The sequence below is a fragment of the Orycteropus afer genome, unplaced genomic scaffold, assembly GCF_000298275.1.
Source record: "Orycteropus afer afer isolate SDZICR_OR568_19922 unplaced genomic scaffold, OryAfe1.0 scaffold00002, whole genome shotgun sequence".
Classification (NCBI taxonomy): Eukaryota; Metazoa; Chordata; class Mammalia; order Tubulidentata; family Orycteropodidae; genus Orycteropus; species Orycteropus afer.
The window spans coordinates 22,308,247-22,332,579 of NW_006921589.1; the positions used below are offsets into that span (position 1 = coordinate 22,308,247).

Genomic DNA, 24,333 nt, shown 5'->3' on the forward strand with positions numbered 1-24,333 from the left:
AACCCACCAGCCACTCCTCAGAAGGAAGATGGGGCAATCTACTTCCACAGTGATACTGCCTCGGAAACCCAAGGAGGTGTTGCTATGAGTTGGGTCCAACTCGACGGCACATAACAAAAACAACAACAATCCTAAACTATACAATCTTTCATTTGGCTATTTAAAAGCTGTTTCACTGCCATTCTATTTGTATAAGGATAAATACAAAAATAAATATATTCTCATGGAATATGACCAGAAAGGGACATTTTTGAAAACTTTGAGAGTAAAGTGAATCTAAGTTACAGTTTGAACACCATGTGCTCTGTTTCAGGTGAACAGAGGAAAAAACATGGCTACCTTTTTTTCAGACCTGATAAAATTGGAGGCTTTATGATTGGCTGATAATAGGAAGTCCTATTTCTCTAGCCATTCATTGACTGGTTGCATATAGCCCAGTGTGCCTAGAGGAGCCACTAAATATCACTTAAATGCTAATAAAATTTTTCCTTAATATAGGGGGGGTAGTTAAGGTTGTGCTCGGAAGGAAGATTGGGCAATCTATTTCTGTAGTGATACTGCCTTGGAAACCCAAAGAGGGGTCGCTATGAGTCGGGGCCCACTTGACGGCACATAACAACAATAGTTAAGGTTGTGTGTCAACTTGGCTGGGTCTGGTTCAGTGGCTGGGCAGCTGGATGTCATTATGCCCCATGGTGAGATTGGCAATCAATTCTATGGTGGAATCTATTGGAGCAGCTGAGTAGCTGCTTTAGAGAGGTGGTCTGCTTCCAGTATATAAGAAGTTGAGGAACTTGCTGTATAGCCAAGTCGTTGTTCAGCAGCCTGCCATGTTGCCCTGCTGATCTTGGGACTTTTTCAGGACTGTAATCAATGGCCTGCCATGTAGTTTGATACTATCAGGACTGTGTCATTTTATTTGTCGACCTTGGGCTTGTCAGCCTCAGCAGCCAGCAGCTGCCTGAGTGAAGAAAAGCCTCCAGTTTTGGTGGGCTGGGAGCAAGAGGCAGAGCTGAAATCCAAGGTCAAGGGGCTTTCACCCAGACCCTAAAACCTGGCACTTTGAACTTGGACTTCTAGCCTCCCAAATTGTAAGCAAATAAACTCCTGTTTGTTTGAGCATCCTATTTGTGTTTTTTTTTTTTTTTCCCCTGTTAGAGCAGCACAGAGGTAACCAAAATAATAGGCCACTTAGACACAAATTAACCAATACACCAGGCAATTTTTAGTTGGGTTTGTAATTTGTTTTTATTTTTAATGAGTGTATATTATGAGCAGGGAATTAATTTTACATAAATAATGATACACACTTAAAATTTTGCTTTAGTGAGAGTAGAACATTACTTAACTTTTCCTCATGTCCCTCCCTGCTAATTACTTGATGATGGGAAAAAGAGAACGCTCTGTTTAGCTGATTTTAGGTTTGTTCTATGTTAAACCTTCCTTGAAGAAGGAGACAGCTAATTAAATGTTTGTGTGCTGGGGTATTTAAAAGGGTAATATGATCGAATGAAATGGGTTAAGTATTAGCTAGTTTAGTCAGTGCCCGAGTTACACCAAAGCAAGAGAACAAGATTAAGCCAACAACCATGAAAGCTCATTTGAGGACGACAGGCAAATTTTAGATAAAATGTTTGTAGTAAATCTGAAGTAAAAGAAAGTTGACTCTACATAACTGCTAGGGGAATAAGAAACCACCTCCTGATTATTATTGTTTGAGTTGATTTTTCCTTGGAGGTAACTGAGACAACACCAGCATAGTTCAAAGACCACCCAGGAGGCAGGGAACAACCTAGTATGCTCCAGCAAACAAAACAATGTAATGCAAATTTATAAAGTTGGTTTGGGTTTCTCTTTGATAATTTCAAAAGAGGCCTTGGTATCTTTCTTAACTGTAAACTCCTCCCTTCTTTGCTTTTCTTTGGGGATTTTCAAATTCAATATTGACTAGGTTTAAGATGCCTCTCATTCATTCCCCTCAGCTGAAATTCAGGTTGTAAGAAACTGAGAGGCCACAGAAAAATAAGCCATAGTGAATTACCTTGTGTTCACTCCAGACGACATGGTGTGGTTGGCTGTGGTGGTTCCTTTATGACCTTGGTCACACCTGCTCATCTGTGGAGCTGTCATGGGCCTATAACAAGGACAGTAACCATCACAACGACATAACATCAGCAATGGAAACATGAAATCCTCAAGTTATTTGAAGCTCACGTAAGTTTTAGGGTCTTAGAAAGACAAGTTGTTAGCTCTGGTCTTTTCTCTCATACTCTTTTTCGGTCTTTCTTTTGAGAGACACTTTAAAGGGAACATTGATTCTCAAAGGTCTACAAGCTCACCATGATTTAAATTCTTCCACGTTTCAGTTCTGAGTAATAAACTATGGCTCTCTAAATAAGACATTTATGAAGTCAGACTTATAAGTTTGATTAAGTGAGTATTAAGATCTCACTCTTCAATTCTACAGGACCAAGCAGTGAACCCCTCTAGCAATAAGTAAAAGGGAAGGGTGTATATCCAACTTTGATCACCTATACCATAACCAACCAGTCTACTTTTCTGAGTAAGTATGGACTAAAAGAGTCCTCTTAGTCAAAATTATATATAAAGCTACCCAGAAACAAACAAACAAACAAAACAAAACCCAAACCCACTACCACTGAGTTAATTCTGACTCATAGCCATCCCCATTGGGTTTCTGATGTGGTAAATCTTTATGGAAGTAGATTGCCCAGGCTTCCTTCCGTGGAGTGGCTGGTGGGTTTGAACCACCAACCTTCTGGTTAGCAGTCAGATGACTGAGCTAACTAGTATTAACTACAAGTTAGTATGTGACCCCTGGTGTCACAGTGGTTAAAATATTTGGCTTCTAACCAAAAGGTCGGTGGTTCAAACCCACCAGCTGCTCTGTGAAAGAAAGATGTGCCAGACTACTTCCGTAAAAATTGAAGCCTTGGATTTCTGTCCTATAGGGTCTCTATGATTTGGAATTGACTTGACGGTAGTGAGTTTGGTTTGGTTTGGATAAGTTGGTAATTTATATACTTAATAATAGATTCATATCACCTTATTGAATATCTGCAAGGTTTACTTTAAATATTAGGTAAACTGCCTCTGTACTGGCATCTAAGATATGGAAAGGATAATGTAGTTTTTCAAAGCAATTGCTTTTATGAACTCTTTAAGGCTTGCTTCTGTGTTGCTCATTTTCTGTATACTGAATGTGGCTAGAAAGCAAACCTTTACCAATCACAGCAGATCTTCTCCTCCTGTGCCTTGTTATAGGAGGCAAAGTTTTAAGATGCACCCAAGCCTTTCACTCTTTGTTGTTACTCCTGTGATTATGTTATACTATATGGCAAAGGGGAGACTAGGCTGGTAGATAATGGTCTCCTCACATCTCTCCTTTAAGAGCAGAAATTTATCTGGCTAGAAGCAGAGAGATATAAAGAATGAGAAGGATCTGAGGTGCCATTGCTTGTTGGAAGATGGAAAGGGCCATGTAAGAAGAAATGCAAGTGGCTTTTAAAAGCAGCGTGGCTACCAATTGACAGCCAGCAAGGAAACAGGGACCTCATACCAACATCTGCAAGGAACTAGATTCTGCTGTTATGTAATTGGATGCCATTGAGTCATTTCCAACTCATAGTGATGCTGTGTACAATAGTACAAAACACTGGCTGGTCCTGGACATCCTCACAATCATTGTTTTGTTTGTGCCCATTATTGGAGCCACTGTGTCAATCCAATCTTGTTGAGAGTCTTCCTCTTTTTTGTGACCCTCTATTTTACCAAGCATGATTTCCTTCTCCTGGGACTGGTCTCCCCTGATAACATGTCCAAACATCTGTGACAAAGCCCTGAATAAGTGTGGAAGTGGATCATTCCTCAGAATCTTCAGATAACACCCAACCTGGCCATCATCTTGATTTCACCCTTTAATGACACCTTGAGCAAAGAACCCAGCCAAGTTTTTCTGGACTTCTGGCCTATGTTGTTGTTTGGTGCCATCTAGTTGTCTCTGACTCAGAGCAATCCTATGTACAGCTGAATGAAACAGTGGCTGGTCCTGTGCCAGCTCCACAATCCTTGCTATACTTGAGCCCATTGTTGTAGCCACTGTGTCAGTCCATCTTGTTGATGGCCTTCCCCTTTTATGTCAACCCTTCACTTTACCAAGCATGACATCTTTCTTCAGGGAATGGTCTCTTCATGACCAAAGTAGGGGAGACGAAGTTAGGCCATTCTCTTTTCCAAGGAACATTCTGGCTGCACTTCTTCCAGGATAGATTTGTTAGTTCTTTATCAGTCCATGGTACTTTCAGCATTCTTCACCAGCACCACAACTCAAAAGCATCAACTCTTCTTCAGTCTTCCTTATTCATTGTCCAGCTCTCACATGCATATGAGGTAATTGAAAATACTATGGCTTGTGTCAGGCACACCTTACTCTTCAAGGAGAAGGAAGAAGGAAGAGGCTGTCCACTTCTCAAAGAATTGGCCGGTGAAAACCTTCTGTCCTATAGAAGTTAGATAATAAATGGGAATTGTTTTAAGACTCTAGAAAACTAATATACTTATAATATACTTGTGTGCCATCAGAGTTCCTTACCCACAAAACCAAACGAAACCAGTTGCCATTGAGTCGATTCCAACTCATGGCAACCCCATGTGTGCTGAGTAGAAATGTACTTCACAGGGTTTTCATGGCTGTGACCTTTCAGAACCAGATCACCAGGCCTTTCTTAGGAGGTACCTCAGAGTGGGTTTGAACTGCTAAACTTTCAGTTAATAGCTGAACACTTAACTGCACCACCTAGGGACCCACTATAACCTATAGAATTATTTAATTTTTTCATGATATAAGAAAATAGGAGTTTGAAAGTGAAAGGGGATTATTTTTTATTTTCTTTTTGTAACAATAATGAACTGTATGAACAATTACCACCATCTAATAAGGCTAGTCTTCTACGTTACCCAAAGAATAATACATACAATGGGATATTTTAACTGCCTCAGGATGAAGTAGTTTAGCATTGAATTAAAGCCACATCCATGACTCTCTATGGAATTCTGGATAAATCAATTTGGATAAGATAATTCACTTAACCTTAGAAAAGGGAATAGAAAGCAGGAAAGCACCAACAATGCACACTATGAGGAGAAATAATTAAAATATCACGTGGTAGGAAATTGATGGCTTTTCTCTCTTCTAGTTGCAAGAAGGGTGCAGTAAGGTGACCAGATGGGTGTAGAGGAAAGGGTGTAAGTCCTATATTTCCCCTTAGAATGTCCTTCCTCTCATAACTTTCATGAAACCATCATCTAAGCATTGGGACTATCCCTCAACCCCTCCCTCGGCACTACTTAATCTCTTCTCACAGAGAATCTGTTAATTCTACCATTAGAATAAAATGCTGCAGTTTGTTATATGGTTTCTGAAATTATAGTTTTTACAAAACAACTCTTCATAAATAATGAAATAAAAAAGAATTCTTAGTTGGAATTACAGACATTTCATGTCTCATAAAATGACATACCTAATAAAAAATGTGGATCACATTTTCATAGTAACTAAATTGGCCATTTTACAGAAATTTGTTTATCACTGGGTTGTTGTTGTTGTTGTTGTTATATGCCGTCAAGTCGGACCCGACTCATAGCGACCCCTCCTTGGGTTTCCGAGGCAGTATCACCATGGAAGTAGATTATGCCATCTTCCTTCCGAGGAGTGGCTGGTGGGTTTGAACTGCCAGGCTTCTGGTTAGCAGTCAAGTGCCTTAGGCACTATGCTACCAGAGCTCACTACCACTGGGTTAAGACCTCCACAGAAGCTCAACAAGATGTATGCAATGTGTGCTTAACAATAATGGTGGAAAAATATTATTTTTATTACTATTATTCAGAATACTGAGCACTACTTATCCAAACAACTTAGACGATATTTGTAGTTTTCAGCCATAAAGGGCTGAGTTTGGGTGTTGTTGTTATGTGCCGTCGAGTCAGACCCAACTCATAGCGACCCCTCCTTGGGTTTCTGAGGCAGTATCACTATGGAAGTAGATTGCCTAACCTTCCTTCCCAGGAGTGGCTGGTGGGTTTGAACCTTTAGCCTCAGGCACTACGTTACCAGAGCTCCCAAGTTTGGGTAGTTATCTGTAAATAAAGACTGGGTTTTAGAGATACTTAAACACCGTAATTTTTTCTTCGCCTTTTAGTGGATACGTATGGTTTAAGGCTGCGGTGATTGCTACCCGTGACATTACCTGGTGAGGACCTCTACACTATATAAAAGGGCCTGGAGGGATGTAGCAAGAGCAGCCATGGCAGCGATCTCCTCTCGGGCAGCAGGTACTGTCTCCACCTGTGATGTCTGCCGCTTCAGTTTTTGTAGATAACATGGGACTAAAGCTTCTAAGACCATCAGCATCTGAAGACTTTTAGCAACAGAAAGAAAACCACCATTAAAATTTGCATATTACTTTTGTTGAATATTTCATTTTAGTTGCTTGGAAAAATGAAAAGTCTCTAGAGAGATGATGAGTTCTGAGCACCCTTTCCATCACACCAAGTCAAGAGTAGTTAAAACTGCTGGAAATGTCGGCCAACAGTCATCAGTTAATTAACTGAGCACCTGCTAATAATCCTGCCTTTTGGAAGCATAAGGTCTAGTTGAGAGATTTATCCACCAATACAAGTAGTTGAACGAATTACAGAATGACAGTAGGAGCCTTAAACCATATGTATCCACTAAAAGACGAAGAAAAAATTACAGAACGACAGTAGACAGTTCGTCTACAGGCCAATGAACCAACCCACTGCTATCGACTCCTAGTGACCCTATAGGACTGAGTAGAACTGCCCATTAGAGTTTCCAAGACTAGAAATCTTTGCAGAAACAAACTGCCTCATCTTTCTCCCATGGAGTGGCTGATGAGTTCGAACAACCAACCTTTTGGTTACCAGCTGAATGCTTTAACTGCACCACAAGAGCTCCTTCCATCAACAGGCACAGGCCTCAGAATCATCAACAAAGCTTCCATTTCGGAATTTGTAGAGTGATTTTTCACATGGAAAATTCGAGACAGGGTAATACCCTTCCCTGGGAAGCAGTTGGCTTCCTAAAGCTTAAGCAAGTTTATTGCAAGAGTCTGTGGAAACAGCCATTGTGATGCAAGCCTGAAAATGCCTGCTTACTAGAGTGAGTGAACACTATACACTGGATCAGCCCACACTCAATTAAGTATTGGGGTGTCAGAAACATCAGCTGACAGGGGAGATGGAAATTAAGTGGTTATCAGGCAAGGGTGGGTTTTTCCTTCAAAATTGTAAGTATATAACAGCAACATATATCTTTTTTTAGGAGATTTTTTTTTCCCAATTGAGCTTAAGTTTGTGCATTCTAGGAAACAGACCCTGAACTGGCTGATATCCTAGAGAATCTGAAACTAAGATTTTATTTGACTAATTTTGTCAGATACCAATGAATTTCTGTTAGGGTCTTTATAAGTACTGAGCACTGGCTTCTGGTAACATAATTTACCAGGTATAAGTGCTATACAGGCAGGAAAAGGCAATTTTAAGAATTTGGAGGATATGAGGACAGAGCTATGGTACTCATTTGCATCCTACTACCTCTTTGTCATCTTAAAAAATGAAGTCACTTATGCTTCATGCAATAATAGAGTTAACTGTTGCAGGTTAATTTTCTTACCAGAAATTCTGGGCAAAAAATTAATTATTGGATGTACCAGATAGATGGCAAAGCTTCCAGGTGTATTTTAGGGATATCAGGATTCTGGAGAAAAGAGAAGCTTGTTCAGTTGAACCAGACTTTTTTCTTCAGATACTTGCCATTTTGAAAAACGTATGGGGCCAAGAGACTAATGACAAACCAAGCAAAAGTATCAGCTAAGAAGCTGGGAAGCCAGGCAGAATTTTTAGCAGTCTCATGGAGCTTTATATTGTAGTTCAGAGCTTTCTAAGGAGGAGTTGCATCCTAGAACTACATCCTAAGAGTGTGAAAGAAATAGAACAGCTCTTACAAAGACCGAAACTCAACTTTAAGTCAAACATATTCTGAACTGAATTAAGATGGTCTGATTCTGCCCTAATTGTCCACCAGACTGTAATAATAAATGGAGCAAGATAACATCAGTCAGGCCCCCAAATTATCCTTATTATTTTATATAATGCTCTGTACTAAACAATTACAAGCCATGTGAGAACCACATAATCAAACCACATAATAAAAACTCAAGGGAAAGAACAAAGAAATAGAGCCATAAACATTTTAATATTGAAGTTATCAGACACAGACTTTAAAATAACTATGATTAAAATGTTGAATAAAATAGTCAATAAAACTATGAAATCTGTAAATGAATCAAATGGAAATTTTAGAGCAGAAAAATGAATTATTTAAAATCATGGGTTCAAGAGAGAAATTTACAGTAGATCAGATGCCAGAGGAAGAGATGACTATGAACTAGAACAAAGATCAATAGAAAATATTTAGATAGAAACACAGAGGAGAAAATGATGGAATTAAAGAAAAGAATGTAACAGCTATGCAGGGTGTGGTGAAAGGCCAAATATGTGTTTCAGTGGGTACCAGGAGGGAAGGAAAGAGGAAGTTGGACAGAGCAATATTTGAAGTATCTACTGGTGATGAATTTTCTACAAGTCTTGAAAGCTGACAAGATTTATATTCAAGAAGCACTGTGTATCCCAACAAGTCTAAACACAAAGAAAATCACAACTAGGCACCCCAGAGTCAGACTGCTGAAAATACAAGACAAAGAGAAAATCTTCAAGCAAGCAAGAGAGAAAAGGGCACATTTAATTCAGATGAACATTAGGACTTGAAGCTGATTTCTCCATAAAAACAGTGGAGATCAGTAGGAGACACTGCTGAATGGCTAAAATGTTTTGCAAATAGACTACTTTTACATCAAGAAAAAACAACCTGAAGCAGACAAAGCAAAATCATCAGAGCAAATGAAAAAGTGACAATATTTCCAAAGGAAATACAAGGAAAATTCTTATTGTAAAGTATAAGGAAAAACATGTGAATGTAAGAAAGAGTAAAGAACAATGGAAAGACTAAATGTGCAGATAAATGTAAATAAATATTGATTACATAAACAATAATAATCCTCGGAAGGAAGACTGGGCAATCTACTTCCGTAATGGTACTACCTCGGAAACCCAAGGAGGGGTCACTATGAGTCAGGTATGACTCGATGACAGTGAGTTAGTTAGTTTTTGTCATGTTATACATGACCAAAAACACCAAACCAAACTCATTGCCTCAGAGTCGATTTCAACTCATAGCAACCCTTCCTTGGGTTTCCAAGGCAGTATCACTCTGGAAGTAGATTGTCCAACCTTCCTTCCAAGGACTGGCCATTGGGTTTGAACAGCCAGCCTTCTGGTTAGCAGTCAAAATGCCTTAGGCACTACACCCCCAGAGCTCCCACTATACGTGACAGCACTAGCAAAAAAAAAAAAAAAAAAAAACCAAAACCCAAAAAAGGCTCAAGCAGGGGGAGTAAAAAGAATTAAAGTACTGTCAGTTCCTGGAATTTTCTGGAAAGTGATGCAAATTATATTATATGGTTTATGGCAAGAATACAAGTTGCATTTTCCAGAACCTCTCCTATGACATTTCCTAAATTTAGTTTTTAAAAACTTACTTGCCAGAATGTTTCAGGCTAATATTATCAAGTATAACCTTTTGCATTTATTCAATTTTCTTTCCTTTCCCATATTTACACATCACAATCACAGAATAAAAAGGCTGCTGTTACCTTCGAAACGATTCAGGAGCATATGCGACTACGGTGACACAGAGCTTAATGGCTTCACTGATAGAGAATGTCAGGTCTTCGTTCCCATAGCAGAAATCTGAAGGGACAAAGGGTAAAGGCAAGAAATCAGAGTGGATTCTGCCAGGAAGAAAGAGGAACTTGTTATTACTTCTAACATTTTCTTTTCTGTTGAATTTTGTAGCCATTTCTTTTTTTAAAAAAATTTTATTCCTAAACTGAACACTGTGCATGTCTTCATATAAAGCGACTGAAATGTCCATTACTGCTTTTGAATAAAAACTTGCAATTGGATGAGACATAAAAGTGTTATTCTTTGGTTGGTTTTTAAAATCTCACCAACTAGAAAGCACTGGGATGGTCTAAGGTAAGACAAGAGAACCGTGAATCATATTAAATCATACTAAGCTCTTCATTTTCTGTTGTGGAGGGACAATAGAGTATTTTGGAGGGACATTCACTTAGAAGTGCCCAAGAGAACCCAATTTTCTGAAAACTGCAGTACTAAGAGCAATATTCTACTAAGCGTCATTTTCATGGCAGAGAATTCCTCATTCTCAAGAAATTTAAGAAAAACAGGAGACTGAAAAGTGCCTTCACTCAGTGTATACCTCTGTCTGGTCCATTTATTTTTGAGGTTTTGATCTGATTCAAAATACTCAATATCAAGTTTAAAGTTTCTTCTGAGACTGAAATAGAATGAGAAAAAGAATGTCAAGGGAAGTTTTGCTTTTACCTAATGACTTAAGAGGCTTCTCTGCTTTGACTAGCTCCAAAATGTCTAATATATCAGTGGTCTCTCCCTCCAGGGACTGCAGCAAATCAAACAGGCATTGTGCTGACACACCTTTGCTGGGCCCATTCTGGGCAGTATCCTGTATGAAGAGAAGCACTTTTTGTTTATCAACCGCCTCTTTACTACTAATATGGTTTGACTAGGAATTCAAAGTTCATGAAACATCCTTATCAACAATTATGACAGCTACTGATACTCTGCTAATGTAATTCTGCATCCAGTCATGCTGTGGCATGATTGGGTAGAGTCCTTTCAAGGGCTCTATCAAATGCTAATCTTGTACAAAAGAGATATTTGTGGAAACTCAAAGAAAAATAGCAGTATGTGAACTGCTAAAAAAATTCATGCTAATGGCTTCTCTGGTTTAAAATGATAGGACGAGAGACATTTCCATAATAGATTGGTTAAATACTTCAAATACATCTGGGGAGCAGATTCTTATTTTAACAACTTTTAGAATTTCAAAGGTCTTATCTGATAATCTATTTCCAGCATGGAAATATTTGCCATTTCAAACCTATTTAAAATGGCTTTTATACATTCACTAAGGCCACAGATACTTATTAAGTTCCTACTATGTGCCAGGCATGATTCTATGTACTATGGTTATAGCAAAAAACAAAGCAAAACAAAAAACTCCAAAAATCAAACAAAAACAAGCATGCAAGTAAATGAACAAGAAAATGGACCAAGGTCCTGATGGAGCTTACTTAAAATGGTAGAGTGTGGTACAGATATGTAACAATGAAACATATAACATGGGAGGAAGTGATACATGCTCTCTTAAATAAAAAAAAAAAGAAAGCAGGATAAGTGATAGAAAGGAATGAGAATTAGGAAACTATCATTTTCTACTTTCCATGTCTTTTATTAATTGAGTATAAAACTGGAAAGAGGATCTATCTTTATTCTAGGGGACGAGATGAGGGTTAGTCACAAGAGAACTGCCTGTCTTGCTGAAGAGAATTGATTAATGGCATTCATGCCCCATTGGTTGAAGAAAGAGACCTTACTTACAGGAAACTCCAGGAGAGGAGCAACGCTAGCAAACAGCTGGAGTACAAAGGGCTTTCGGTGTAGAATGTAGAACTGGTGGCAGGCAAATTCAATAGCTTGACGCAACTGGGGATTGCTTTCGTAGTCAGAGTACACCTATGGAAAAATGCCACATATTTAGAAAATGGCTTAATGGCATATCAAAGTTGTGTTTTTGCACTTTAAACTCATAACTATGACATACAAGGAAGGAAATGACTAATTTCATCTACAGGTTGAAACCCACTGCTGTTGAGTCTACTCTTACTCAGTCACCTATAGGAAAGAGTAGAAGTGCCCCCATAGGACTTCCAAGGCTGTAAATCTTTCACAGAAGCAGACTGCCATATCTTTCCCCTACAGAATGGTTGGTGGGTTCAAATTGCCGAACTTTTTGTTAGTAGCTGAGTGCTTAACCACTGCGCCACTAGGGCTTCTTAGACAGCTTGAAGGGGGAGTAAAATGTAATAAAGTTTCTTGAAACCAATTTGGTAACATACACAAAAGTCTTAAAATATGTAAATGTTCTTTTTTTTCAGAATGTTAGTGAGTAGGAATTTATCTCAAGAAAAGAATTGGACAAATGTACAAAGATGAATACACAAGAACACCTGCTGCATGTTTATTCAAAATAGTGGAAAATCTGAAACAAGTTACTAGAAATGTGGATTGCTTAAGTGAATTATGGCACGTGCATACAAGGCAGTGTTGTACAGTCATTTCAGATGATGATGCAAATTTACGTGTAGTTCTAGGAGAAGATGCCCATGATATTCTCAATGCTATATGTAAAGAGTAGGTTACAGAGATGAATACATGGTATGCTCCTACTTTTTTTTAAGGTGTGTGTATGTATGTGTAGAATAGAAAGAAGGGTAGAATTTCAAGAAATATAAACAATGATTATGTCTGAGAGAGGTTTATAGGTAATCTTTATTTTCTTCTTCAAAGTTTCCTTTATTTTCTAAATTTCACAATGAGCATTTACTGTTTTTGGTAATTAGCTAAAAGTTATAAAAATTAGAGAAAATGGCAACTACTTAAAAATAGCTTAGAGATGCCTGGTCATATAAAAATTCAATTTCTTGCTTTTACAGGTAGAATTGGCTCCTCTTTGCAAAGGTATGGATTTCTTTTATGATTTTTATTAAAACTTCTATAAAATAGAGAACTAGGATGTGCCCCCCAGTCCCTCCTGGATTTTACCCATTACTCCTGAGATGGGGCCAGCTATATATTAACTCAATGCCTTTGAATCAATTCTGACTCTTAGTGACCCCACTGGGTTTCCAAAGTTTCTTTACGGAAGCAAACCACCCTACATTTCTTCCATGGAGCAGACGGTCGGTTCGAATTACCAAACTTTTTGGTTGGTAACCAAATGCTTTAACCACTACACCACCAGAGCTCCTTAGCTATACATTTACCCCAAAACCCACTGCCGTGGAGTTGGATCCAACTCATAGTGACCTCTCCTTGGATATCTGAGGCGGTATCACTACGGAAGTAGATTGCCCAACCTTCCTTCTGAGGAGTGGCTGGTGGGTTTGAACCACCAGCCTTCTGGTTAGCAGTCAAGTACCTTAGGCACTATGCCACCAGAGCACTTTAGCTATACGTTAGACATGAGAAAATAGAAACTGTTCCTACTAAATCCACCCCTCTGCAATCACACTGTGCCAAATCTAATGGCTATAAAATTCTCTGTACAGGTAAGTTCAGAGAACCTCATGTGAGAAACATCAGGTGAACACTTGTCATATATTTGACTCAAAAAACAGTGATTTCTAAACTTTCCAGAGTATCAGAACCACCTGGAGGTCTTATTAAAACACAGATGACTGGGTCCTGACCTCAGAGTCTCAGATCCATTAGGTCTGAGGTGAGGACTGGGAATGTGCATTTCTCACTAGTTTCCAGGTGATGATCCAGGACCATTCTTCCAGAACCAATGGCCTAGAAGAAACTTGAACGTGCGTCCCAAGCCTAGGGAATCTCAGAACCAGGTAGTTCATTTGCTGCCTCTTGTCTCAAAAGAAGATAGCTTGGTCCTCCACAAGTTCATTTATAGGTCAGGTTAAGGTTATGGTTAAGGCGTCACCTGCAGCATGGTCGGGAGAATCCACTGGTAGCCACTGAGAGAGAAGTGGTGATTGAAGTGCACAGCAGTATTGATGACAGTGGCTGCGTACTGCCTGAGCAGGGCACTGTCTTCTGGGTGGAGGATCAGAGCCCCGTTAAAAACGTTGAGGAAAAGCATGATTTCATCACCCCAGGGAAACTCGCTCGGCATGCCCAGGAACATTTCCTCCAGGAGCTGGATCCATAGGCTTTTTTGAAGAGTGTCAAGGCCAAATAGTTCCTTCCCAGCTGTGAGAACATGAAATAGCAGAGAAAAAATTAGCCACACACCAATCCTGTCAGCAGCGTGAGAGGGTGATCAAGCCTAAAGGCATTGCTGTTTTTATTTGTCCTGACTCCATGACTTGCAGGTCTGCTGAAATGCATTCCAACACAATAGTGCCTGCCATTGGAATTACACTTCCCAGTTCTCAGAGGATTTTCATTAAACTCTGAGGACAAGACAGGGCAGGCATTTGCAGCATTGTGCTGCTGAATAAGCTGTGGCTTTGAGAAAAAGAAGTTGATTCAGCGAGAGACTGACAGCTGATAGTAGTCCTCAGATTTCTAACTTTTGGTCAGACTAGAGCTCTTTCAACTATGGGTCTGTGGCTTCCAGGTGAGGAGACGGGGGCAATGGGATGTGAATTTAAATAAATTGTCTAAAATTAAATTAATAATTGAGTAACAAAGCCAGGATACAATTCTGAACATTTCTCTCTCTGCTTTTCTGTCTCCTTCTTTTCTCCTCTCCCTCTCTCTTTGTTTCTCTCTTCTTTTCTCTCTGTCGCTCTCCAGGTATAATTACATAGAATACATAAAGTTTCAATGTAGAGTTCAAAGAGTTTTGACAAAAATATACACTAATGTGACCAACACCTCAATCAATATATGGACAATATCCATCACCCCTGAAATTTCTTTCATGCCTCTTTCTAGGAAATTCATCCCATCAACCCAGAGGCAACCACTGTTCTGATTTCTGTCACTGCAGATTATTTTCATCTCTTCTTGAACTTCATATAAATGCCTGCTTTTTGCTCCTCTAACAACACCACATTAATCCCTCAATGGTTCATGATTTAGCTTAGAGCGGTGGTCTCAAAGTTTGGTCCTGGGAATAGCTGCATTAGTCAGCATCACCTGGGAACTTATTAGAAATGCAAATCCTCAGGCTTGTCCTAGAGATGCCACACCAGAACCTGGGAGGAGGAGGTGGAGCCCAGCAAGCAGTGTTTTAACTTGTCCTCCAGGTGATTCTAATGCTTGCTCAAGTTTGATGACCACCAGTTTAGGGAATTGTTTGCTGATTTGCATGCTTTTCAGCTGGAAACAGAACAAAGCTATGAGATGAAGCCCAAGAAAGAAAATGCTTCTTTCTTGATACCTTGAGGATCACTGAAGAGTGAAAACTCAGCATCAATAGCACTTCGAGGGAATGAGGGCAGTCGGAGGAGGTCTTCCTGAAGCATGGAGACGTGGGACTGTTTGTGAGCTGTGGGGATCTTCTGGGTAAGGGAGATGAGAAACAAAACCCGCCCTACTTCCTCCAGCTTGCGAGTGAAGACCTAACAGGAAAACAGAAGCAGAAAAATTCAGAATCAATAACCCTGAAATTACAAAGTGAAGAAACTGAAATAAAAACTTTAACAGCAAACTATATTGATAAAATAAGGGAGGGGGGATTTAAGTGAAAAGGGGTAGAATTTTTTTTCCCCACAGAGGAAGAGCAAACAATGTTTGATTGACTCTCGCTTCCTGCTTTTGTCTGCTTTACAGAAGGAAGTGTTTCTTATGGAGTTTGCAGGCTGGAGGGAAACAAGACATGCATTGTCAAGATAGTTCAATATTAAATAGAACCCATTTGTTTGGATGTCCTAACATGGAAGGCCTTCTCCAAGGGGGAGTTAGTCAGTTCCAACTACTTTTACCATTTCCAATGATGCTTAAAGCTGTTTTCTGTCAGTTCCGGGTTCAGCATCTTTGATGTGCAAAAATTTAAATGGTCAAGTATCCTGAAATTCTTGTTTAGAGACTTCATTAATGATGAATGAATGCAATGCATAGACAATATTAAAATTGGTAACAGTTTTGGAATTGTGACTGAAGTTATATTTTATATGCAAAACAGTAAATTCCCTTAAAATCAAAATCCAATTTGATTTCAGATACATGAACATTATTCTTCTCTAAAAGAAGTGGGTAACTTGTTCAAGGTCAGGTCACACTGTCAGTGGTAGAGCTGGGACTGAGTCCAAATCTCTAGAACCTCAGTTCAATACTTTCTTTTCAGCCATATTATATTGACCTCTTTTAATTTCTTCCAGCTAATGTGAACCTCTGAAACAACCCTCTATTATATGTGCTTCCAGTCCTGTTTTAAGAATTTGTGAAATGAATATCCATACTAGAAATTAATAGGTAAATTAGAAAATTTCTATTGTTTATACTCAATGATTCATCCCAGGGTTGCTCAAAGTGAGTGCATTTTAAGACCTTTACACTATGAACCTGCTTAATTATCATACTACTTTGGAGAATTACCTATATTGATCAATGGCCCATTTACTCTCTCTAGAGAGGACTATTACAAAATAGAAAATCTCCTTTTTGGCAGTGCACAGACCACCCATCCCGACACCATGACTGGACCATAGACTAAAACTGAGGTGGTTAGGAACCTGTTTCTGAATGAGCTCCTGTCCCTTCTGCGGATGCATGTGGACAAGATTCAGCTGCGGGGACACTGACCTCCGGAAAGGGTAAATATCCCGAACATAGGTCTGTGGTGGAAAACACAGAGAAGGAAGTTAAAAGGATGAAATGTTACTGTCATTTCCTTTTTATCCCAAAGTCAAACCAACATTCATTTATCTTTCCGTGGCTTTGAATCTTACTACGTTATGCTTACCTATTCTACAAAAACACAAGGAAGGTAACCTCCTTCCCAGGAAAGGCCAAACCACCTAAGCTGAGTACAATGGGCCCAAACACAGCAATGATTGTGAGGATGGTGCAAAACTGGGCAGCGTTTTGTTCTGTTGTACCTAGAACCACTATGAGTCAGAGCTGACTAGAACGCATCTAATACACCACAGACAGGCTGAGTACCTTTTCCAAGCACAAGGGCACTATGCAGGAGCTAAGGGGCCAAAGGCCATTTACTAAAAGACATTCTGGAAGAAGAAGAACAAGGTGACATCATTGGTCTTCCTGAAGTGTGCTTTTGCTCCTTAGATCAGGTCACCATGGTCATGTTTAAGTTAATGAGAAGGAGAATCAGAATGGCATAAAAATTCAAAATAGACACACATAGTTATGACATGTTTTTGTTGTTGTTACATACGGGTGAGTCAGTTTGGACTCATAGAGATCCTATGTACAACTGGGTCTAGTCCTGCATCTTCCTCACAATTGTTGCTGTGCTTCAGTCCATTGCTGCAGCCACTGTGTCAATCCATCTCGTTGAAAGTCTCCCCCTTTTTTTTGCTGATCACCTACTTTGCCCAGCATGATGTTCTCCTCTAGGACTGGTTCCTTCTGACATCACGACCAAAGTATTAGAGACAAAGTTTGCTGGCCATTCTCACTTCAGGGGACCATTCTGGTTGTACTTTCTCTGAGACAGATTTGTTTGTTCTTCTAGCAATCCATGGCACATTCAATATTCTTTACCATCACCACAATTCAAATGCATTGATATTTCTGTGGTCTTCCTTATTCATTGTCCAACTTTCAAAATGATATCTTTGGTCTTAAACACTTTAAAGAGGTCTTTTTCAGCAGATTTGCCCAGTGCAATACCTCATTTGATTTCTTGATGCCTGCTTCCTGAGATGTTGATTGTGGATCCAAGCAGAATGAAATCTTTGACAACTTCAATCTTTTCTCCATTGTTCATGATGTTGCTTATTGGTCTAGTTGTGAGGACTTTTTTTTTTTTTTTTTTTTGTATTGAGATGTAATCCATACTAAAGGCTGTAATCTTTGACCTTCATCAGTAAGTATTTCAAGTCTTCTTCACTTTCAGCAAGGAAGGTTGGGTCATCTGCATATTGCAGGTTGTTAATGAGACTTCCTCCAATCTCCATGCCCCATTCTTCTTGTAGCCCAGCTTCTCAGATAATTTGCTCAGCATACAGATTGAATAAATATGGTGAAAGGATACAACCCTTATGCATACCTTTCCTGATTTTAAATCATTCTATGTATAGGCTTCTCATGAGCACAATTAAGTGTCCTGGAATTCCCATTCTTTGCAATGTTATCTATAATTTGTTATGATCTACCCAGTTGAATGCCTTTGTGTAGTCAATAAAATACAGGTAAGCATCTTTATTCTTTGTCAGCCAAGATCCATCTGACATTAGCAATGATGTCCCTCATTCCATGTCTTCTGAATGCAGCTTGAATTTCTGGCAGTTCCCTGTCAGTGTACTGCTGCAACTACTTTTGAATAATTTTCATCAAAGTTATTATCAGCAGCCTTCTGGTTAGTAGTCAAATGCCTTAGGCACTCCACTACAAGAGCTCCTAAGTTATTACATGTTGTTGTTGTTGTTATGTGCCGTCGAGTCAAACCCAACTCATAGCGACCCCTCCTTGGGCTTCCGAGGCAGTATCACTACGGAAGTAGGATTGCCCAACCTTCCTTCCGAGGAGTGGCTGGTGGGTTTGAACTGCCAGCCAACTGGTTAGCAGGCAAGTGTCTTAGCCACTATGCTACCAGAGCTCCCAAGTTATTACATAGGCAATTTAATTTTGTTACTTAGATGTAATAATGAGTAACTAAGTGCTTTATCTGACTTAATGCCTTTAATTATTACAACACATTCTATAAAATAAAAAAAAAATAATAATATCATTGCCTTTATTTTACAGATGAGGAAACTGAAGGGTAGAAAGGTAAAGTAGGTAGTACAAAGCCACATAGACAGTAAGGTAGTGTGACCATGCTTTTATCCTCTAGACAAGTATGCCTTTCTGAGCATGAGCAGTACTCAGGAAAGGCATGTGAGTTTTGACACCATTGACCATGAGTGTCATTACTGTACAGTCTCACCTTATTATAGTGGATAAGGTTCCATCGTTTATCCATGAGAAAATAATGTGTCGACTGGGACTCTGGGATATTAAAAAACTCCAGACACTCCTAGAACGATAATAAATTTCAACAAATATTTCTTGAGAAGAGAAAAAATGGTTGTTGCAGTTTACTTCATTGGGCCTTAGAGATTTTCTGAAGATGTCTAGATGAGGGTGTGGCATGCCTAACAATCCTTTCTAATGAAATAAATACACAAGTTTTGCAAAGCTAAGCATTTCAAAGGCTTTTTCTACTTTCCCATGAGTGCAGGGCTGTGTTGTAGGTAAAGGTTACCAAAAGTATGGGCTCTAGATGAATGGGGAATCACTGTACTAATTTACTGATTACCTAAAATACCTTGCAAGTATGTATATTTACCTCTTAACAACAATGCAAACCTATGGATTGCACTTATTCTGAGAGGAATGATTGCCATAATCATTAGAAAATAGTGTCCTAACTCACCTGATTTATTCTAAGTTACATATTTTCTGCCAGTGGCAAGTCAAGACTTTATACAGTTCAACTAGATGACACATAAAAGGTTACTGGAATGAGTTATCAGCTGACAGGCAGCCTTTGCTCCATGCTGTAGGTGTGCAAACCCAGGACACCTCCAGAACTACTACAGTGATTCCAACAGAGGTTTACAGCATTCAAAGAGGAGTTAGAGATACATACCAGAGGAGTTAGAAATACACACCAGAGGAGTTAGGGACACACGCTAGAGGAGTTAGGGATACACCCCAGAGGAATTGGGGGCCACACACCAGAGTTGACCAAGCTAACTGAGAAAGAACTGGCATGATTTTGCCTACTTCAGTCAGAGCTAAAATGTCAGTAAAATGGGGGAAATTATGCAATGAAATAGAGAAAGTACACAATAGTGGAGCAGTTTCTAGAAGGGATAAAGTAATGCAAATATTCATCTGAAAGGACAAAAATGCCATTTAATTCTAAATGAATTAGCTACAGGCATCATGCATAAAATGCCACTTCTGTCAAATGTCATTCCTACCTTCAACAGAGCTTCAAATTGAGTGTCTTCATGGACTGGTAACTGAGTTGGGATATCGCACTCATTCTGGCCATGAACCACCAAAGTTTTGGTACCTAAAGAAGATAAAAATCATAATAACCCTTGGGAACAGGAACCAGACAAGGATGCCCTCTATTACCACTTCTATTCAACATTGTATTGGAAGGCCTAACCAGGGCAATAAGACAAGAAAGGAAAATCAAAGGCATCCAAATTGGTAAGGAAGAAGTAAAACTATCCCTATTTGCTGATGATATGATCCTATACATAGAAAACCCAAGAGACTCAGAAAAAAAACTACTGGAACTAATTGAGAGATTTAGCATAGCGACAGGATACAAGATCAACAGACAAAAATCATTTGGATTCCTCTACACCAGCAAAGAGATTACTGAAAAGGAAATAAGGAAATCAATACTATTTTCAATAGCTACCAAAAAATAAAATACTTGGGAATAAATCTCACTAGGGACAAAAAAGACCTGTACAAAGAAAACTACAAAACACTACTTCAAGAAACCATAAGAGATCTATGTAAATGGAAGAACATACCACACTTATGGGTAGGAAGATTGAACACTGTGAAAATGTCAAAGCAATTATACAATTTGATTACCCAAAGCAATCTATACATTCAATGCAATCCCAATCCAGATCCCATCAACATTCTTTAAGGATATGGAAAAACCAATCACCAACTTTATATGGAAAGGAAAGAGACCTCGGATAAGCAAAGCATTATTGAAGAAGAAGAACGAAGTAGGAAGTCTCACACTCCTGGACCTCCAAACCTACTATACAGCCATAGTAGTCAAAACAGCCTGGTATTGGTACAATGACAGACACATAGACCAGTGGAATAGAATTGAGAACCCAGAAATAGATCCATTGACCTATGGTCGGCTGACCTTTGACAAAGGACTGAAATCCATTAAATGGGGAAAAGATAGACCCTTTAACAAATGGTGCTGGCAAAACTGGATATCCATTTGCAGAAAAATGAAACAAGATCTGTACCTCACACTATACACAAAAACTAAACTCCAGATGGATCAAAGACTTAAGCGTGAAACCTAAAACTATAAAGTTCCTCAAGGAAAAAATAGGGGCAAATTTAGGAGCCCTTCTGACTCAAAGGCACATAACAACAACAACATGGCATAAATAGACTACCAAGCATAATCCAAAATGCACAGATAGCTGAAGATAAATTAGATTAATGGGACTTTCTATAAATTCATTTTTTATGTGTTTCCAAAGACTTCTCCAAAAGAGTCAAAAGAGAACATACAGATTGGGAAAAAATATTCGGCAATGACATATCTGACAAGGGACTTGTCTCTAGAATTTATAGAAAACTCCAACATCTCAACAACAAAAAGATGAACAATTCAATTATAAAATGGGCAGAAGACATAAATAGACACTTCACCAAAAAGAATGTTCAGGCAGCCAACAAACACATGAAGAAAAGGTCACGATCATTAACCATTGTTGTTGTTGTCATGTGCTGTTGAGTCAGACCTGACTCATAGCAACCCCTCCTTGGGTTCCTGAGGCACTATCACTACGAAAGTAGATTGCCCAACCTTCCTTCCGAGGAGTGACTGGTGGGTTTGAACCTCCAGCCTTCTGGTTAGCAGTCAAGTGCCTTAGACACTACACTACCAAAGCTCCCAACCATAATCATTAACCATTAGAGAGATGCAAATCAAAACAACAATGAGATACCATCTTGCCCCAGCACTATAATAGCAAAGTTCAACAAGACAGAAAATAACAGTTGCTGGTGAGGATGTGGAGAGATTGGGACTCTCACACACTGCTGGTGGAACTGTAAAATGATACAACCACTGTGGAAAGCAGTTTGGCGATTCCTTAAAAAGATGGAATTAGAAATACCATTTGATCCAGCAATCCCATGACTAAGTATATATCCTAAGGAAGTGAGAGCCAGGACAAGAACAGATATATGCACACCCATGTTCATCGCAGCAGTATTTACAATAGCAAAAAGATGGAAACAACCTAGGTACCTATCGACAGAAGAATGGATAACCAAATTATGGTACATACACCCAGAATACTATACAATACCAAATAATAATGTAGAATCTGCAAGACACAGCATATCATGGATGAACTTGGAGGACTGAGTGAAATAAAAAAAAAAAAAGTCAAGGAAAGTTTTATATATGGAAGGAAATTTTCTTTGTTGGTTATCGGGGTGGGAGGGAAGGGGAGAAAACACTGCGTAAATAAATAGATAAACAAACAAACAAACAAATAAATAAATAAATAAAATAAACTTCTACTCTAGGAAATTTGTGTTTAAGACATGAAATACTAAAATATTATCAACAAGCTGCTATTATTGAGTGCTTAATGTGTGCTTTGTATTGACTAATAGTAATTATTTATATTTAAATATAAATTTTTAGTATTTTCACTTTTTATTAAATAAAATAGCTTACCATTTTTAGAGTTTACAATACCTAATAAACACTTTACATGCATCTTATTTAAATTTCACAGCAACACTATGACATGGGTATCACTATTTTCATTTTATGAGCAAAGAAACAGAGAAGATGCGTAACTTATTCAAGGACACATTTATTTAGAGGAAGAGTTAGCAGTCAAATCACAAGCATTGCAACAAGTAATACATCCCTGTATCTTAAATGAGGTGATCAGGCAATGACGGTAGAGAAAACTGAAATAGTGATAGTAGCTGAATTAAAACGAGGACCTGAAATAAAGTTAAATTTTACATTTTCTGTGTTCTACTTGGCTGGTGAGACAGTATTTCTCTACTTCACTCACTGATTACAAATCTTTGTGAATATTATGTTTAACTTGATTTATAATGAGTTGATTTAAGTGTATGTCTGACAATATGAGGTTAAAACTGATGGCATTTTGGGATAGTCTACAGAACAAATAAACACGCAACTACCATTTATTGACTACTTGTCATGAGTTGAGTAGTACAGCAAGTATTTTACACACCTAAACTCATTTATTCATAATGATTGTGAAGTATGAATTATATTCCCATTTTACACATGACGAAGGGAATCTTTGAAAAATGCAAATGCTAGTGACATAGCTAACACATGGTGGTACTATGATTTTAGCACAGGCCTGTTTACTGCCAGAGCTTGTGTTCTTATCTGTCTATAATTTTGTCTTTCTCTTTATTTCACTACATGCATCATCTTGTATTTTCTTGGTCACTGCATGAATATAAAGGACTTGGCAAAATCTTCATCTTAAAGAATAAGAACCTATCCAAAATGAAAAGGAACTGTATCGAGAGTTTACATCCCACTTCATGTTCTTTTGTAATTCCCCTTTCCTGCTTTTGCCTTTTTCAATTTTCCATAAAGCCACCTCTCATTGAGTTTACAAAGGACTTGGGCCCATGCCATGCAAACAATATTATTCCCCTCTCATTGCCAAACATTCACTCAAAAAGGCTTTCAGTTCAGCTGGCCCTCTGTGACAGACTTAAATAAATCTTCAACCTTGGCAACCCTTCAAGGACTGATTCACGTGGATCTCAGTTCTGATGTCTCCCTTTTAATCAGCAACTGCTGACTTTGTAAAGGGTCTATTGTAGTTTACCAGATTGTGTTAAACAAAAATTCTTTGAAGCACTCAATACTAGGGGGTCAGAACTCTGAAAATTTTCTCATGAATGAAAGAGCCTCTTGGTCTTTATAAAGGACATTTATACTCTTAAAAAAAAAAAAAGTTGCATGTCATCCAAAAGCAGGGGTGGATTACCTGGCATTGAAGCAGTCACCAGGAGTTTCACCTCACACTGCTCCTTCTTCATCGTCTGCTTGAGATCCTTGAAGAAGAGGCCTTCCACGTACCCCACCACCTCCCATAGGAAAGTCAGCGTAGCTGAAATGGCATCCATTCCCCACTCACAGGGGGTCCGCACAAAGTACATGATTAATCCTACCTAGAAGGCATAGAGCAGAAAGAATTCACTAAGCCACAGTAATGTAGAGCTCACATTCTCTCTCTCTCTCTCTCTCTCTCTCTCTTTCTAAGTAAACCTCCTTTTGTGTTTTTTACTCTTTGTCTAAAGTAAGGAGCTCTGGGCGTGCTGTTAAAGCATTGGGCTGCTAGCCAAAAGCTCAGTGGTTTCAACCCACCAGCTGCTCTGTGGGAGAAAGATGGGCAGTCTGCTTCTGTAAAGATTTACAACCTTGGAAACCCTATGGGCAGTTCTACTCTGCCCTATAGCATCATTATGAGTTGGAATTGACTCAATGGTGGTGGGTCTGTCTAAATGCTTCTCTAATACCTTCAATAATGGTAATCTGGAGAGAGAGTAACCGTAACTGACTACTAGAATAGGGTGCAGTACATTTTTATCTATCACTAAAAGGATATGCTTTCTTAACAA

General features: G+C 38.8%; 1 protein-coding gene across 1 annotated transcript in view; it reads right to left on the minus strand.

Annotated features, from left to right (window-relative positions):
* The window catches only part of UNC80 (unc-80 homolog, NALCN channel complex subunit), a 282,090-nt gene that overhangs the window by 59,773 nt on the left and 197,984 nt on the right, over positions 1-24,333 (minus strand). The window contains exons 39-49 of the mRNA XM_042782808.1: positions 23,700-23,883; positions 19,887-19,981; positions 18,845-18,934; positions 16,464-16,565; positions 15,170-15,350; positions 13,763-14,031; positions 11,644-11,778; positions 10,567-10,705; positions 9,813-9,909; positions 6,267-6,437; positions 2,039-2,134 (exon numbers count right to left, since the gene is read on the minus strand). Coding sequence (XP_042638742.1) covers positions 2,039-2,134; positions 6,267-6,437; positions 9,813-9,909; positions 10,567-10,705; positions 11,644-11,778; positions 13,763-14,031; positions 15,170-15,350; positions 16,464-16,565; positions 18,845-18,934; positions 19,887-19,981; positions 23,700-23,883 — 1,559 coding nt within the window. The remainder of the gene's footprint in view (positions 1-2,038; positions 2,135-6,266; positions 6,438-9,812; positions 9,910-10,566; positions 10,706-11,643; positions 11,779-13,762; positions 14,032-15,169; positions 15,351-16,463; positions 16,566-18,844; positions 18,935-19,886; positions 19,982-23,699; positions 23,884-24,333) is intronic.